Raw genomic sequence first — 19734 nt, forward strand, 5'->3', positions numbered from 1 at the left:
CATTTAGCTTGATTTGTCAGCAGCAGCTCCGAGGAAAGGAGATAAAACGCTGATCTAATGCGAAGCCTTTTGGGGTGAAGCATTCCAAACTCAAGCTCTCTGTGAAAACTGCTTTTTTCACAGCCCGACATCAAACAGCTGACAAACTCTCAAAAAAAGAAAGTATTTTAAGATCAAGGACTTCATGTCAAGACGCTGAGCTCTGATAGCGCATATAAATTGGCTGGTTATTTTTAACACAGCATGAACAGCTTAAATTGAGCAAAGTCGAAATTCAAAACGGCTCAGATTGCGAATCTGTCCTGTTAAAAAAAAATAAAAAAAATAAGGCATTTAATTGTTATAAGACCTCTAGTGGCCATGGTTGTTATGACAGGAGCATTTGTGCATTTCGCCTTCATTGACAGTAAATGGGGAGAGAGAATGGTGAAGATGCACAACAAAAGGCCGGGTCGGAACCGAACCCATGGCCCCTGCAGGAGTACTCCCTCCTCAGTATGCTGGACGCCAACAAATTAAATATGTGGTCGATTATACAGAGCATCAAACATTTATGTTGGTCGGAGAACCTTTTGATTGGTGTCGTGTTCAAGGACAGGTTAAAAGAGAAGGAAACTGAATCCACTCTGGGCTTCCCTTGTAGGGGACTGCAGCGAGATCCACCAGATTACTTTGCTGGCTCTCCTTCACACGTCAAAGCTGGTGGATCCTCTAATCTGGACCAGAACAGTACAGTTTATATTCGTCCTGCTTTCATTCACAGATGCAAAGATCAAACAGCCCTTGATCACCCGACTTTGTGAAACCTTTTTTTGTGAAAAGTATATCTGGTTGAATTCGCCGATTGTGAATTTAATCTGGGGAATTGAATTGGAGCGTTTAGTTGATAACAGTTTCAGCTCAAATACTCTTAAGTCAAACACAAAAGTTATTTTACTTTTCTAATCTTGAAAGGCCATTCCTCCACTGCAGTATACAAACAGTTGAAAGAAAAACAATATGGAATAAAAGGTTTTCTGTTTGGAAACTGCATTTTTGAAAGTAACAGCTCCTTTTGAGGCATAATTAGTAACCTAAAGCATTGTATTTTGAGAATCATTATTATTGTTAAACAAGGTTCATGCCCATATAAAACAGCCAGGTAATCCATGCAGTTTTGTGCTTCTGCTGCATCACATCCTGCTGAGGAGCTCGATAGTCTCAGGTGGTGAGTCACCAGCACACAGCAGTCACTCACCACCTCCATGTTGTCTGTTCTCTTTCCCCTCATGTCGTATATTCATTTGATTGGATTAGGTTCGGTTGTCCTCAATTCCGCACGAGCCAAACAAGGAAACAAGCGTGGAGGGAGAAGTACAGAGCGAGGGGGCAGCTTCATTCAGAACCCTCCCCATATTGTCCAACACAGAATCCATTTACTGTGGCTGTGGATTGTTCTGGGCTTCTACTGCAAGATTAAATGAAAACCATACAGGGAATTGTCTTGCTATTGATAAGCAGTTAACTCTGAATATGTATTTGAGATGACTTCTGTGTATGTAAGCGGGAGAGAAGAGAGAACATCTTTGGTACAAAGCTGTTAGATGCAAGCTTTCATGATGTAAATATTTGATGCTTTTAACTCTGAAGTCATTGTAATGATTAATACCAGTGTTGTTCCATAACAATGAGCCCCAAGTAATAGAGCTAAACATTTCCTGAGCACCTCTGGCTGTCTAAGTATATAGTGACTTGCTGAGGTATGTGAGAAAATGAAGGGGAACTGAGGCAAGTGTTTTTGAAGGAATGGTGAGAAGGTCACACGGGAGACTGGAGTACCACTCATCACCCAGAGGGCTCTCCACTGGAGCAGCATGGATGATCCGTCCATCAGTCGTCCTCCCTCCTCTCCCCTTTTCCACTCTCCAATGCTTTTCCTAATGAACTGTGAGGATAGAGAGCCCATTGCAATGATGTTCACACTTAGAGGTCACAGTGTGTGTGTGTGTGTGTGCTCTTGATTATGCTCCACACAAAAATTATGATTTGATGCCCTTATATACAAAAATAGTGGGAAAAAAAATTGTGTCATTGGCATAGATTGTGTATAAAGATGGACGATAAGATTGCTCCCTAAAAGAGAAGCCAAAGCGTGTTGATCGTCCCCTAGTGGCTGGCTGCTGTATAGGCCATAAACCCCACCTGTTAGTGGATGGGACATGGACCAAACAAAAAACGTCGAACTTTTTCACAGATGCTTTCTGTCATTTGAGGTTCTTATCACACTGATGTATGTCCCGCTAAGATTGGTTGTAATTTAGTTATTGGATTCCTTGAAAACGGTGTGAAATGTCATGATTGATGGCTTCGACTGACTCCCTATTGGTCGAACATGTATATTGGTGAGACTTTGCTACCACGGCTCCATCCTCTGATCACAGAGACTGGCTCCAAATGCAAAAGTAAGCAGTGTTTGTATCTGGGATATTTAGTCTTAATTTCTAGATAGTGGGATGAAGTGAAGACGCGTCATCCATCTTTTTACACAGTTTAGACATCACTAACTGGCTAGTTAGTCACCTATTGGGTGGAGGAATGATGGCCAGCTTATACACAGTAGTCTGTTTAAGTGCAAAGTTTAATCTGTTTAAGTTTCAGTTATGACTTTTTATGATGTTTTCTGTGTTTTACAGGTTTTTCAGCATCTCACCTCGACTCTGAGGTAACTGACTCAATTATCAAGTACCATGTCAGTGAGATGAGTGTGCACGTCACAGATTTCCTACGACCAGCATGTATTTTACAACGGGAGAGGGGAAAGAGAGAGAAACAGAAAAAGAGGTAGAAAAAGAACGATGAGAGAAATGTTTATCACCATGGAAACAAGGGGAGATTATTGCTTGGACTCTCCTATTGAAGATAACACAGTAATCCCATATTCTGCCTTATCAGTGTGTTTCATGGGTGCTCCTCTCTCGCACCTCGACTGTCCTCTGTGGAGTTTTACTTATTCACCGTTTACACAGCTATGCAGATTATCATAGAACGATTAGCCATTTAGCATTGACTTGTGGGAAAACTCGTAAACTGAGCCCCATGATGTAGAGTCCAGATGGGCTGTAATTTCTGCACCTCGTTTTGTGATGTGATCATGGCCTCATGCTTCATTTACTTTGGAGATTGGATTTTATTCAGGCAGTTGAGTAATTGGATATTTTAGTAGCTTTGCAGAGTTTCTGTGAACTGCCCCAATCGCTCACATTAATTTACATTAGTTTTCATTGTTATCGTCTTTTTTATTGGCCTGCCTGAGGTTGACAACATAACACTTACAAATTCATCTAATCTATATTGCCTAAACTCTCACTAAAGGACTTAGGAGGGAAAATACACTGATCTTGGTCACACATTGAGATTGTAACCCATGGGAATGGAGCTACATGTGTATTTTTTGCGAGTGTGCAGTCTTGATGCAAAACAGTTTAACTGACAGTGAGCAAAGTTATATAAGTGGTGTCAGTATTCAGTGACACACAGGTAAAACATGCTGTGTACTGCACTCTATGGTTCCAGCCTCTAATTGTGTCGTGTTTATGCTTCCACTGACCTTCCCCCTGCGTTGGAATGGAATGGAACAATAAGACGAGACGAGGCGTGAGTCTGTGGGTTTTGCCTGAACAAAACTAGATGAAAAAGTAACTGTGCAACGTTTACCTGCATCTCTTCTTCCCATCACAGCCCAGTTTGCACAGTGTGTGACTGATGGAAGGAGCCAAGGAGCAGTGACAGACGGAGGGAGGTGGATGTGTTTATTGAAGCAAATAAAAGATGAATAGAATGAGAGGGAAAGAGGAAGTGAGAGGTGGAGAGGGGGTTCTTGAATGGCAGACCAATTGCCACCTGCAAAAACAAGGCTTTTGAACCCCCTGCTGCACCGGCTCAGAGTGAAAAAGTTTCTCCCTGTGATGTTATCCGACTGTTGTCTTCACCTGCTGCACATTGAGCCTGCTAATGCATGTGCTCCTAACAAAAATACACACATTTACAGAAATCGCACTTTTTATGTGCACACTTCTCCGAAACCTAATTCTTCTGTTTCCCAAGTGTAAGTGACATATGTTATATGGATCATTTAGTGAGTTGTAGGTGTCACTTGAAAAATATAAAAATGGTAACTGGAGCTGTAGTTGCAGGTTCTCTATGCACGCAAGTGAAAAAACTAAATGGGAAGAAATACTTTACATGCAGATGCAGTAAAAATAATGCCAACGGCGAGTTTAACATAAAATAAATAGTTCTCTGAAGTTATAAAATCATTTGTGTCGACAGTGCTTTCAGAGAAGCATAGTTAACTGGATTATATATTAAACCCTTTGGAAAAACCTGATTTAACATAAAACCTGCTAATGGCTTTACAAATGAAGAAAAGACAAATACCTGTGCTCTTGCAGCAATAAAAAGTGGCAGAAAAACTTAAATGGCCAAACATTGGTTAAGGAGATGTCACAGCCGTGCTGACAGAAAACACAGAAAGACTGGACAGGGATATCAAGGTCATTGAGAAATGTAGAAACAGAGGAGGGATGGACCAATCTGCCTCTCTTCGACCAGTCCTGACAGGGCTGGACTTCTTTCTCAAAGGCCGGTCAAAATGTAAATATGTTACCCGGTTCCACAGTTAATACACCACCTCCCTTAAACCTCACCAGCGGAGGAGAGAAGGAGTGGGGGGAAAGGGGACAAGAGATGACTGAAAAGGAAGGGGAGAAAGAAACGGGAGCAGAACATACAGGGGAGTGAAAAGAACATGAAGAGCCTGCAAAGTGAAGAAAAGCTTTGTTTTTGCAGCATTACTACAACATATTCTTAACGCTTACAGCGGTGTGGTGCAGCGGCTGCTGTGATTAGGATGCAAACCAAAACAGAGGTAGAGGAGGCCAGCAGGAGACGGGCCAGCCCCAGCCGCCGTGTGCTGGACGCTCTGCTGTTGTGCACTGGGGATATGGAGCACTTGGATGAGCACATGAAGGGTAAAAAAACTCCTGCATCCTGAAAGTTTTGCTTTCTTCTTATATTGAAATATGTATTTTGTTATATCTTATATAATGAATAGTATGTCCATAATTGCTTCCATTACGATATGCAGACGCAATAATCGAACAGCTCCCACAGTGAATGCTGTTGCATGTAAAATATCATCAGTAAACTATTTTACAAAACCCTGACAGGGCATCAGGAAATCTGACTGAGAAACAAGTTTGGTGCCTTTTAGTAAATAACATATAACGTAAAAAAAACAAACAGTAAAATGGACCTGTCCCAATATTTATGCCACAAACAGAACTATATGCTAATTTGCGACCTTTTTAAAATCTTTAAAAAATAATTGCAGCCGTACTGGGGCCGTTAATGTTTTACGTCTGACAAGTTGAATATATTAAATGTGACCCATGGACCCTTTCCTGATAAAACTGAACAGTTGGTTTAAAGAGGGCTCATAAAAAAAAAAGTGCTAATGTGTGTTTTGATCATGAAAACTATTCTTTTTTTTTTATTTTACTGGACAGTCACTGTACAATAATGTTGCATTCTTTTGTCTTTAAATGCAAGATGTATTTGTGACGCGTGTGTTTAATGTGTAGTGCTGAGGTGTCAGGAGGTCTCCATGGCTGTAATGGCATGTTGGTGTCTCTGCTGATGGGAGTGTTTAGCTCGGCTGGAGACTGGTACTGGTGGCTTCTGCTGCCTGTCTGCTTGTGTTCAGCAACCTGGTGAGACACAACACACACACACACACACACACACACACACACCACACAGAGTCCAATGCAGTCCTGGTCGTCTCTATGGGGCCAATATTGTAGCAATACAATTTGTGTGCATTTCTATTTAGGTTTTGAAAAGTGTTTTGTAACTTTATCTAAATCTGTCTATGTGTAATCAAGTTGTAAATGTGTAAAATAATCCACAAATGCATCCTGAGATTTTTAAATGTGTTAAGGAATCCGCAAATAATGTGTGATCAGGATCTGTGTGCGCGTAATCAGATTTGCAAATGTGTTGGGATTTGCACATCTGCAAATGTGTGCATAGGTTTGTGAATGTGTCAATAAATCTTTAATGCATGCTTAGATATTTGTGACTGAACAATCTCTGTTTTGCTGTAAATACAAACAAGTCATCAGCTATAACTCAGGAGGGTCTTGCAACTGGCTGTCGTTTTACTCATGATTTCTGCTATACCTCTGCTGTGGCATATCTGCAAATGCGTTTCTAGATTTGTCTTTATCTACGTTTTTTAATACCCTGAGCTGAAGTATGGCAAGCAAGGCAAAATCTGCATGGTTTAAGAAAGGGAATGATTACCATCATGATTGAAGTGGAATGAAAACAACAAGTCATACATCTAAAGCATTTTCACAACCAAAAAATCTTTGAAAATAGATTAAATAAGGGGATATTTTTGCACTGTGTAAGAAGCAGTGTAGTTTTTCTCTTTTCATTATAAAATTTAACAGGCAGTATGATATGTATAATACAATTAAGAATCACTCTCGAAACCAAAAGACACAACTGCTAATGTAAAGGCTAATATTTTCTATCAGAAAATTGTATTTCAAGACTATGATCAGTGTCTCAACACTTTTGTCCTCCTTCCCTTTCCTCAGTGTGTTCCTGTACAGTGGTCTCACCTCACTGTTGGTCCACTGGGACTTACCTGTCGCTGTGTTTCCATTCAACATCATCATCCTCCTCTTCCTCCTTTGTACGGGCCCGAACAATCCCTACTTTCCTCACCACCCGGCTGTGCCACCAGGGGTGCTGCAACCTAATGGCACCCAAGTCATTGCAGTCGAGGTAAGGGAGCAACTTAACTTGGATCTGTGGAGGATGAGCTACTGAGATGCTTTGCTGAGCGATATCAACAGGTCCTTGTGTGATGTCATCCCTCTAGAAGCCTCGCACAGACAACAACTCCGTCTTGCGTCCCTTTGCTGCATGTTTTCACCTCTCTCTCCGCCTTTCACATTTAAGCTGTTCTATCAATAAAGGCAAATAAAAAAAAACAGCATCAGGACGTTTCTGCAGGTACTTTCGAAAAAATTCAGCTTTTTCTGGAATTTTATAATTTTATAATGGGTGTCTATGGGAGGCTGCTAGACTGGTGACATTGCTCCTGTCACCTAGCAACAGAGCTGCAGTTGGACACAACGAGAAAGTTTTAATGCCCCTTGGTTTTTTTCAACGAGCGAACCGTCCATTGACAGCGAGATACTCAAGCATCAGATATCGTGTTGATATACATGTATGTGATATACAGCAGACTGCAGGAGTGTCAGGTTTAAACTTTCAGACACTATTAATCTCTGGATTCAAAGTGCAGTTAAACTTTTCCCAGCACACAGAAGGTGTAATGGCACATATGGAACCAGAGCACTGAGAACTTTCTTATGACACTTGTGGCCATGTCGGGGTTGTTAGGATTCACTGCAGATCAAGGCCAGACAGATTTGTTAGCCTCTTAAAATGCAGTATACCTTCCAGACACTGACAGTTTAATAGTGCCATGAGTCTGAGCGATCAGGAAACTCCAGGAGCCAATATGAAGCAGCTGAAACATGCAGCCAAGGGCACATCATTTTTATGAATTCATGATTTGTTAGTCGAGTGTTCACTTTCAGTGGGCAAAGATGCACAACTTCCACAAAAACCCACTCGGTGTGACCCATTTGCACCAATAAATATATGTGGGGCTTTAAATTGAATTAAAATAATCAGTATTGTATAAATAAACTATTCTACATAAGATAATGTTTGAATTGAAATTCCAACAATTATATTCACTTTACATTCTATCATTTAGCATCATGTTTACAGTATACATTCATATCTCAACAGCTTGAACGCTACTGTCTTTAAATTATGTGTTCACTCTATTTTATCATCTTTGCTTTTCCAAGTATCTGATCGGACTGGAGGGAAAACACACTTTGCATTATTTCCTTATCAGCATTCCAACAGGAGGGCATCTGTCAGAGGAACATTTGCAGTGATATTTACACAGCGGCGACCCATCATGTCACGTGAAGAGAGCAGCACTTGTGGTTCATCCGTCGTCTCAAAGCGAAATGTTAGCTGTCACAGATTATATATTGAAGCAGGAATACAGACAGAAACCAAGCTGGAGCGAGGCCAGACTCATCCTGCCATGTTGCAGCCCAGTCTCCAGAGTGAGCGAGCAACTGATAGGAGCACGGTCTGCATAAGATCAGCCGGCTATGACTCACCAGTTACTTAGCAACAGTCACTGTTGGAGCTCCTGTTATGAAATTATAATCAGCGCAAACTGTTTTAATTAACAATCCTTCTGTTGATTGAAACTCTTCGTCGAGGTGAAGCTTTCGCATTTGAGATACTGTGTTTGTTATATTTGGTTCACTTCCTGCGGACTGAGATTTTGTAGAACTGTGATGGACGTGGTAGCTCCGATTTAAACATGAGTGTCAGTCTTGGAATGGGAATCTTTTTTTTATAGGCATTCGAAACAAGGGGATAAAAAAACAAAATAGCAATAAGACCTCGGGGCCTATTTCCATATGCTGCTAAAAGTCTAGAGGATTGTAATGCAAGCTGTTGCAGAGTGCGCCTCGAAAAGAAAGTCGTGACTTCTGAAATGCTCTTACCTTGAGCTGCTTCTCATGAATCCTGACTCCCACCACCCGCTGCAGTTGGCTTTTGATCTCTGCGAGCCAGCTGCCATTTCAGTATTTTCACAGCAACAGAATTTATATTCTTCGTTCTTTTGTTTGGAAACAGGCAGAACGAGTTATGTGATCTGAATCAGAAGACACTTTGTCTTCTCCCAAATATAAGTTTCCAGAAAGATTTCCCGTTTGCGTCTGTGTATATGTATTGACGACTGATTACATGGATCAAAACAAAACCACACTCTGATGGAGGGACAGCGGCAGGATTGTATTCCATAGTGACGTGTGCACTTTGCAACTACTCAGAGAGCAGGCGAATGAGTAACAGAGATTGATTCTGTCCGTGTGCTTATTTTTCTCACCTTTTTTCGATGTGGGTTAACTGGGAAGCGCCCGCAGAACTTTAGCCGTTAGTAAAGGGCATTAATAGCATTCAAAGCACTGGCTCGTAAAAAACAAAGAAAAAAAAGTAACAGGAATAGGGCCAAAGTGTGGCAGTGTATATTATACACAACTCGTAGATGCATATTATTTGTTTTACCTTTATGTACCATTATGCATTAGCTCGGGGGGAGACGTGAGTAGAGAGGGCAGCAGGAACAGCATGACCTATCGTTCAAATGTAAATATGAGCAGACTAGCACATCACAGCACAAAGCTCTGCAAACAAATTGTATATAAATATGGTCAATCCGTGGGCTTTTAACCTAAAAGCATTAATACTCAGTGTAAATGAAACATAGATACAATTTGATTGTGGGATTTTCTACTGGCCGATGTGACGTAGTTACCGGGTCAGAGGTGATGTGCCGAGTTGTGTCCGAAAGTGTGTCTTCATTTGCCGATGAGCTCACTATATAGTCCCCTAAGCAGAAGGCCCTATATAGTGAGCAGGGTGGTGAATGAGTGGGTGATTTCGGACACTTGGACATTACGCTGCCTCCACAGTTCAAGCTTCAAATCTGCAGTCTCAACACTGGGCATCAATGCACCACACTCCTCCTTTACATGCTGCCATAAATCATCCCTCAACAGTGGCAAGTTTTTGGGACAGTACGGCTGTTTCAGACGTGGCAGTGAACTGCATTCTCTTTTTTTATTTTTTTTCTTAACCAGTACTGTTTTGACGATGCGAGGCAAATGATGTTGGGCCTTGGTGGAGCTGTCCACTCCACTGAGTGCCATTCTAGTTTTCAACAAACATTTGTTACGCTAAGTAATTACTTTCCTCAACTTTCAGCCCTCTTCCTCTATTTCAGAGTCTCATTTTCTCGTTCGTTCTTTTTTATATTCCTCACATTCCCCTTCCTGTTTCCCTCCATCTGTCTGTCTCCCGCCTTGTAAATGAGGTTTCTGTCATGTTATAAATTGACTCTCAGTTGTGACTCTGGAGATTTAAAACTTCCAAATCCTGCTTTTTTATCTCCCCGATTTCCCTCTCTCCAGTCTCAGTCAATTTCTTTGCTCTATGCTAATCTCCTTTCTCCTTCGCCCACTTCCTCCATCTTCCATCATCTGTCTTTTTTATTTCATTCTTCTCCTTCCTCGTAGCTCAATTTACAATACATAACCATATAATCACATTTTCTAGGACATGGTAGGTCTTTTCTTAGTCCTTGTGAAACAATCTCTCCCCATTGTTCACTTCTGTCTTTCATTCTATATTTGTTATATTTAGTCTTTATTTTTCCCCTCTTAAATCCCATTTTTCTTTTCAATTGCACTCCTTCCTCCACCCATCTTCATTTCCTCCTTTCCTCTCTCCTCCTCTCGTCTTTTCTATGCTTCTCTCCAGAGATGGTGATGACGTCAGTCCTATTTATATTTAATGTCTTCAGCATTCTCTCTGCTGAGGACGGGGCTCTGGCTGCACCACCACAGCAACTATACTCCACAGATGCGCACATGTACACACATAGAATGACACGTGCATGCATCTTTTTGTTGCATATTCTATATCAATTTTGGGGTTGCTGTGGCCCAGTAGGTAGAGAGGGTCGTCCACTAACTAGAGGGCGGTTCGATCCTATGCTGCCCGTGCTTGGCTGAGCCCCAAATCGCCCTTGTCAGCTCCTAGTGGGTGATGCATGATAGAAAAAACGAGTGCACATAGAAAATGCTGCTAAACCCGTACATGAACAACAAGTCTACAACCGTGCACAGTGTGAGCTAGTCGAGGAGTCCACGAAAGCCTTGGTCTACAGTCATTTGTCGAATGCAGCGCAATCAGCCTCAGAACATTTCTTTGTATCAACTGTGCAATATTCCTCATATAGTGTAAACAAATCCTCCCCCATCTTCTAACTCCCTCTTTTGACCACACAGGTGATGTATGGCATCCCTCTTGGCGTGGGTCAGATCTTTGCCTGTGACGCGATGGGACCCTCCCTCCTCATCCTGGGAGCCGTTGTGCTCTACTCCCCGCTGCTGGCCACCCATGCTCTGCTGGGATCAGCAGTCGGCACGCTGGCTGGTGAGTCTCAATCTCTGTGTGGGAGTGGGAGCTAGCAAAGTGGTGGAATGTTACTGGATTCATTTTTAGGTCATGATGTAGCACAGGCCTGTTTACATTTGAACATTTTCACACAGTTTTACAAAGATTGTAAGCCTGACCTCAAAACCTGGCTATAGTTAGTGTGTTTTTAACAAATCAGGGCTGAAATCATTGTCTATTTGCCTCATACATTCAGTGTCAGCATTGCTCTGTGTAACACTCGGTTTTAGGTATCATTACTTAAATGAGAAACATCTAGTCATGTAGACCACTACTCATCCTCTCAATAGTGTCTGTGAGGCTCTTATCACCAAAATCTCTCTGGACATCTTGCTCTGTGTTTTCTACGCGTGTGGCACCCTTTTTTCATGCAGAGATATTTGTTTTCTTTCATTTTTGTGTATGTTGTGTGTTAGAAATGTCATCAGTACCCCCGGGAGGTGCAGGAGTTTTTGTTGAGATTAAAATCGTGTAAGGTTTTAGAATCAGACTGGCCGTAAGACAACATGTCAGCAGCGTATATAAATATCAAACTGAAAGTACTATACAGTGTCCCAAAATACTTTGTGTGTGTGTGTAGTTTTGAGTCATACTGTAAAAAAACTGGAAGAGAGTTTTTACATAAACACACACTTGCACAAAATCTTAGACCAATGCTATAAGGGGCAGGAACACACACACACACTACTGCTCTAATAATGAACAGTGTGACAAAGTGATCAAAGAGATGTGGCTGGAATGAGATTGTGTAGGCAACAGCGCTGGAAGGAATCAACTTGCATGAGAGCAAATATACCAAATAGAGTCTCCGTAGCTGCCATTTGTGCATTCTCTTGTTTCCATCATTGTTTTTTTCTTTCATCCCATCCATTCATCCCTATTTCATCTTTTCTCCTGCAAGTTTTCTTCAACACATGGTTTTACCATAAATTAAATAATTTGTGGCGAACATTGAGCTAAAAAAAATACATCTTACATCTGGGTGCATGTGAATCAGGGTTCCACCAGAAGCAATTTTCCATTTAATATTCAGCTTTTATCCTTTTTTACTAATTCCAAGGGATGAGAGCACATTACACTTAGTCTTATTCCTCTTTTGTAGCTGCTTTGGAGTTTAAGAATTAATTTTAGGATTTTACTGTGACTTTGAATGTCTTAAGCATAAGGCTGGTAATGTGCTGTATTTTTATTTCTCTCAAAAGATTCCATAATAAGACCAAAAAACGTGATCATTTGAACCTGAAAAATGTGCATTGTCTAAAAATGATAACAAATGCACTAATAAGTCCCACAGTTGCACACAACAGACTTTACTGATAAGGAAGTTGCTAATATTATCGAATAGTCCATTTATATTCCTGTTTACATGTTACAGAGCATAGTCTGATTAAGACATTATACTAGAACCCAGAGCATAGTAGTCAAACACTACTATAGACTATTTTATTAATTAACAGGAATATTGCCGTCCATGTAAAGTGTCAAATAAGACATAGTCACACCCAGGAATATGACAGAAGCAATGAGTTGCATAGGTTAGTGGTGAAGCTAGCTTACAGTGACAATGACCTACTTGAACCACAAGTGGGCAGTAAATCCCGAAATGACACCATGTTCTTTAACACTTAAGACAAGTCCTTCCCCCCGGCTCTGCCTTTTATTGTCTCCCACCCAGATGAACAGCCCTTCTTTCTACATCTCTCTCTGTCTTCTTTAATCCTTTCATTTTATCATCCTTCAAAACTCCTCATCAGTCTTTTTACTTTCATCAGTCTCGCCAGTTTCTCCCTCGGTGCCGCTGGAAGGCTCAGGATAAAGAGATACTCGGGTTTTTTTTCAGGAAAGAGAAGGTGTGTGTGTGCGCGTTGATAACTGACAAGAATTAATAACTGTGGACTAAACCCCACCCACAATCAGTGATTGTCCAATCAGCTTAGCAACTGTAACCAGGCATGTCGTAGCTTTGGATTTCTTCACATGCTGTAAGGATTTGTTCTAATCTATTGAAGGATTACTCATCACCTTCAAATTTCTAACAAATTGTAATATTTTTGTCATAATAATGTAAAATAATATTTGGGCTAATTCGCTCTCCCCTTCAAAACAAGATCATTGTCTTTTAAAAAAGACCCTTTTTTCACAAGCCTCAAAAACAAATCGGCATTAAACATTAAAACATCAGCTGAGTTTTCACTGTTTACCGTCTGTTAGCAGGGGCACGGCAAACGTGTGATGTGTGTATCCCTGTCAAACGACAGAGGAAACCTCTGTAGCTCTCTGTAGGTGTTCTGTCGGCTTCATCCCCATAAGGCAGACTTTGCTTGTGAGAAGGAACAGCTATGATGGAGAGATAAAGCGGCATGGGTTGGTCTTAGAGAAGTGTGAGGCCATATTTAGAGCTGCCACTCATACCTTTTGTGGTGTAAACGTATTCCCATGAGGGGTTTGTGTAGGAGGGGGATCGCAGGCTGTATGTAGGCCAGAGCCTCCTCCCTCTGCTGCGTACATGTTGCAGGAGAATAACTGTAGAAACGCGTCAAAGTGGAATGAGAGGAAGCAAGACAGTCTGAGAAGTCAGCTGGGTTTCACTGTTCAACGCCGAGTCATTTATGTAGCTAGATCACTTGGGTCGGTTAACAGTTATTAAATAGTAAAGTCCATAAAACATCTTACAGACTTTTGTTATCTGCTCTAAAACCATCTTTGGGGATTCAGTGAAGTTATACAGACATTTTGTTCATCACATCCTGTGAGTTTTGGATTATGAGAAAAATTCAAATGAATGACGTTACTGTGACTCGTAGATGTACTTAAGTTTATGTTATAATTAGCAAATGTTAGCATGCCAGCACACAATACCAGGAGCATAAATCTTTCCTGCTAAATCTTATTATTATTGCAAGCGTGTTGGTACACTTGCACGTTCTTATTGTTAGAACGTAAAACCCTAGACGGATAAAATACCAGCATAGAATTTATAGCATGTGACTAAAGCCATTTAAAGTGTTCACAAAGAAATAGACTAATACGACATCTGAAATAAGGCTGATAGCAAAACAGATGTTGCTGTAAATACACCCACACACACACACAGAGCAGGACGACCGTTACACTGAAACCACTGGTAACTATATTACGAACAGTTCATTTCAGTTTCCTTCATTTAGTGTGCAGCCAGTCATTTTGGTGAGATGGGAGAGGAGAGATTCAGTTTGACATGATAAGATCTCCCTGACTCATTCTGTTAGCATAGACAACACCACACTGGTAGTGAGACTCATACACAGAGTCGAAAAATGGTGAAACAAACATTTTTAATATTCTTTTGGGCCTCCCTCCTAAATTACATTCAGCCTTCAGTGACATTTTAATGGGAGGAAGTAATGAGGAGACCAGAGAGGGAGTGATGAAGAAGAGGGGAAGCAAGGAATGGAACGAGGGAAGTGCTGTGAGGGAGAAACAAAGGTGGCGAGGAAGATAATCAGGTGTGGAATTAGGAAGAGAAAAGACGAGTGTAGTGGGAGCCTGAGCGTTTAAAGACCAACTGCAGGAGTGGGTAGCTGTGACTGAGGGACAAATAAAAAGAGAGTGGATGGCAGAGTGGCCCAGCAGACACACGGAGGGAGGAGGCAGCACTGGGGTGTGGTCAGTCTGCTTCAGGACCAGACTGCTAAACTGCAGCCCACAATATCTGGTAATAAGGAAATCAATCACAGCACAGCCTGAGGATCAGGTAACTGCAGAAGAGCTCCCAGAATTTACAGCTAATGCAGATGAACCCAGATGAAAATCCTGCAGTGGGAGACAGGGCGGAGCGGCTGCAGCTATGGACAGTGTGAAAGCATCACAAAATTGTAACACATTTGATGATAAAGAGGAAATGAGAATGCACAGGGAGTAAATGACAATCCCCTCCAATGCACCCATTAGCACATTCAGCTGTCTGCATGTAAATAATACAGTATATAGCCAGAGCACGGGGAGGTCACTGTTCTCTGCAGTCAGGCAGTGTTCAGTAATATTTTATGATGTTCCTCTCACTCAAGAAGGTAAAAATATAACATTTCTGCTGCAAGGTCCTTGCTCCTATAAACACAAGTACGCTATATATCAATGAAACGGTCAGTAAGCAGGTTTAAAATCAAATTCTCCTCTCAGATGAACAGTGGGAATAGATTTTTAACGTAGGTGTGGCTACAGGGCTGATGGCCTCTGCATAGACACACACACACACACATGCAGGTTTGTCCCTTGTGGCTTTGTGTGCTGCATATGTTTAAAAAAATGTATGAAGCAGCATTGCTGAATGAAGCTACACAAAGTGTACATAATAATGTTGTATAACTTTAAAAAAGCATCACTGGCTTCAAATAAAGTTCAAGTTCAAATAAAACTCAGTATGCAATTTTTTTTTAAATATATTTACCTTCACGAAGGAGGTTGCGTTTTCACCCTTGTCAGTTTGTTGGTTTCTATCTTTGTTTGTTTCTTTGATTACAAAAAACAACTGAACTAATTTGCACAAAACTTGGAAGGTGGGGAAGAACCCATGACATTTTTTTTTCACGGAATACTGCATGGATAAAATAAACAGGCATATTTAGAAGGTGGGTATCAATGAAATCCCACATAAAATGACTTAAATATGAAATATGTTTTCGGTGTCTCCACTGTATGGTACAAGTTAGGGCTGCAAACCTACAACCGCTACCAATTTGTAGCTGGGATGATGGGGATTCAGTAATGTCTCAACCTTCTTTGACATGTAGCACATCCAAGAGCTTTTAAAGAATTAAAAGTCTGCACTCCACTGATTCCCGTTATATATGTAACTATTCCGATTTTTGAGTTTCAATGAAGTCTGTTGGCATTTTCAACTGAACTGAAGCTTTGTCCTCCTGATGTAGTTGAGACTTAATGGTTATGGTCTGGGACATGTGGGTTTGGGCACAGTGCAGCTGCTGCTGAAGGCCAGCAGAGAAAGGGTCAGTGCCTCAGGCCTTGCAGAGATTTATGTGGGTCATTATGGCTCCTGTGCAGTCTTCAGCATCACTGTATGGTGCTGTGTTGGTGGTTTAAGGGGGCACTGACCCAGTGTTCATCCACCTGCTCAGGATTTGTTATTGAGATCGTGTTATTAGAATGTAAAATCATTTATATCACTGGGGACTTGCAGGGTCTTTATTATCCCTTCCTCCTGGTCCAGCACCACTTACCATCATAATGTGGCTACTGGATGAACACACACGCACGTCGATTCCAAACTGGAAGAAATCATAAAATAAAAGAAAGTAGACAACTTAACAATGGTAGATTGTATTCTGTAAACACTGTTAATCAGAACGCCAAGGACCTGGAAGTAACAGAAAGATGTTTTGTTTTTGTATCTTTCCTATGCTAAAATGGTGCAATAGACAAAGAAAATCAAGAAATGTCCTTATTAGGCTACAAACAAATGAAATGCACCACTAAAGGAAACTGTACTACAGTTTGTGTCTACCACCACCGTTAGGAGGATTCTAGTACTGCAGATTCAGCAGGACATGATTATGATGTGTGTCTGTGTTTGGCAGGTTTATCCATGGCGGTGAGTCATGATTCCCTGTACTCGGGTCTGTCTGGGTTTAATGGAGCTCTTGGCTGCATGGCTGTTGGAGGACTCTTCTTCACCTTCAGCTGGACGACCCACCTCTTCGCCATCGCCAGCGGTGACAAAAAAACAAAAACTGACACAAACATACCCACACACAGTTGCTATTCTATCTTGTTTCAAGCACTTAACATCAGTGTTCGTGACCTTACATCAACTCCATAGTTTTCTTTACCATACTTCAAATGTATGTTTGATCATAAATTTCAGGTCTTATATTTATTTATCTGGTTTAGGTGAGTTAATGTGTGTGCATATCAACAATAATAGGGTACATGTTGGAGGTGTGCTCGGGCCTCATCTTTTTAAATATGTTCATCCTTAAGTCTCGGAGCTTCTTTTTCTTCTGTTTTGAACGAACTTGACATTTTATCCAATTTGTTCAAATATATTTGAATATTTGTGTGTGTCTTCCATTTTCATAGCAAAACAATAGCTGTTTCTCAATTCAGGGGTTGCGTCCTTCTGAGGCGCGTGGTCTACTCTTGAGGGCCGCCTAGACCGAACCAAAATGAGACTTTGTCATCCTAGTCATCCTGCTGTGACGCAGTAGGTCATCAAATGCAGCCATTTAAGGATGCGTTCCCTGAATAAAGACACACAGCTAATGTAACATTACTGACTTATAGGTAAAGCTGACAGTGAGCGCCCTCTGCTGGATCACAAGGCAAACTACTTCAGATACGCTTCTAGATCATATATTTTGATTTCGAACTGGTCATAACAATTTGAATAGAAACTTTCCCCCCATGTTTAATAAATGAATGTTTGAATTTCAAATAAAAAGTAACATCCCCCCCCAGTCAAATTAACTGAATATTCAAAGATGTCACTGCATCAGAACTCCTGAATCAATCCCACTCTCAGATTTGTCTTTTGAAGGAGGAAAGGGTTTTTTTATCTGGGGAAGTGTGTGAAGAATAAATTATGTGTAAAGGAATTCTCTTCTGCCTTCAGCCTTCCTCTCTGCATATGCTGACATCGCTCTGGGAAACCTGCTGGGAACTGTAAGTACACACACCTCACACACAAAGCTGCCACTGGGAGGCCTTGGAAATCCTCAGTTGTAGCTTGAGATTGTATTGGGTTTTGTATACTCAGTGGAAAAGCAATCTTGCAGAACAATGTCAACCATTCACTTCAACTGTTTGAACTTAACTATATGTGGGTGATGCTCTCTGTGCTGAATGTCTGGGTTTTCATGTTATTAGACTGTCCGTCCCACTCTTGTGAACCCGATATCTCAAGAACGTCCTGATGGAATTTGTTCTAAATGTTGAGTTGGACTCAATAATGACCCGAGGAAGGTGAAGGTCACTTTGACCTCACATTTTTTGCCTCATGAACATGTTATCTTGAGAACACATCGAGAGAATCCTTTCAAATGTTCACTCATGGATTTACAGATTCAGTTTTGGTGGTCAAAGTCACGTTGGCCTCATATGAGTCTGGAAAAATAATGTCTGTAGACTGAAACTGCACTGGTCAATAGCTGCCCATAGCCGCCCATTGATGCACTGAATGAATGTTGTGCTTTGAGTGGTCATCAAGACTAGAACATCGCTATATAAATACAGACCATTTACAAAAAAATATGTATAACTTGTATTCTCCTGTAAGCAAAAAAGCTAAAATATCATATATGTCTACAAACAGTTAAAAATCAGCATTAGGTGTGGTTACAGAGAATACTAATATACCGTGTAGTTGTGTTCATCAAATATTGTGTCACACAAACTCGCTAAGATTAGTTTCAGAACTTTACAAATACAGAGAAAATAAAAATGAACCTGTTAAAAATAAATGGTTTACATCCAAAGTTCTCTGTTTATACAGAAATCAAGAACCTTATTATAATAGTAGAAAGTATGTACACACACATATAGTCTTCTTGAGCCGTTTGTGTCATTCATGTGTCTTCATTCATTCCCCTCTCTCCCTGCCTAGGTGGGTCTCCCAGCATGCAGTTGGGCAGCTACTCTGACAGCTACATTGATGTTGCTGCTGACTGGCAGTTTAGCAGCATACAGCATCCCTATTGGTCAAGTCAAGGCCCCTGAACACAACCTGAACTCTCGCCGCCGCCAGTGGACAGCCGGGAACACCCTAGAAAGAGACAGCGTTGTGTAGTGTGAGAACACACACACACACACACACACACACACACACACACACACACACACACACACACACACACACACACACACACACACACACACACACACACACACACAAACCTAAACCTAACATATTAGTGATAATTAATTCTGTTTTACAGAATTTGTTCCATAACATTTACAAGAGGTGATAGCGACATTATGGCTGCATTTCAAAAAGTAAATTTTGCTTAGGAACCTTCCAACTGAGTGAAATGACCCAAAAGTATTTCAGCGGCCGCCATATTAAGAGCTGTTCGAATTCTCTAAATGATAAGGAAAGAAGTTTCAATGTCTCCTAACTTATCTTCTTTAGCGTAGGAAACATCAAACCATCCTTTATGAAAGGAAAAGAGAAATTACCCCCCCACAATTCATTGCGGCACCATTTAAAGCGACACAACCTCGTAGTTGCACCCAGACTCACCCATGTATATATATTTATAAAAAACATGAAAGTTGTTTCATTTTCATGACATGATCCAGAACTGATGTAAACCTCACATTATTATATTATTTCAACATTTCATTCTTGATCTTTTCTGTGTGTAGGTAATGATTAAATGTTCTGGCCCTAACCCCCCCTAACCCTAACCAAACATGCCTTTTGATTATAAACATTTTCTACACATCCCACACCATAACACAAGTCAACACTATAAGGATTCCCTCACTCTTCTGTTTGTCCACATGGTGGCAGTACAGTGCCAGGAATAAAATGTTTATGAAGTACTTTAAAGTTGTTGT

General features: G+C 41.0%; 1 protein-coding gene across 1 annotated transcript; it reads left to right on the forward strand.

The window, feature by feature from the left end:
- Positions 1 to 4524: 4524 nt before the first annotated feature.
- Positions 4525 to 19720, forward strand: si:dkey-183c6.7 (urea transporter 2). The gene is made up of 8 exons (XM_047338994.1): positions 4525 to 5009; positions 5126 to 5150; positions 5622 to 5750; positions 6648 to 6837; positions 11013 to 11160; positions 16755 to 16889; positions 17789 to 17838; positions 18779 to 19720. The coding sequence occupies exons 1-8, from the start codon at positions 4889 to 4891 to the stop codon at positions 18959 to 18961; spliced, it is 981 nt and encodes a 326-aa protein (XP_047194950.1). The 5' UTR covers positions 4525 to 4888; the 3' UTR covers positions 18962 to 19720.
- Positions 19721 to 19734: the final 14 nt, after the last annotated feature.

Source organism: Hippoglossus stenolepis, chromosome 23 (genome assembly GCF_022539355.2).
Source record: "Hippoglossus stenolepis isolate QCI-W04-F060 chromosome 23, HSTE1.2, whole genome shotgun sequence".
Taxonomy (NCBI): Eukaryota; Metazoa; Chordata; class Actinopteri; order Pleuronectiformes; family Pleuronectidae; genus Hippoglossus; species Hippoglossus stenolepis.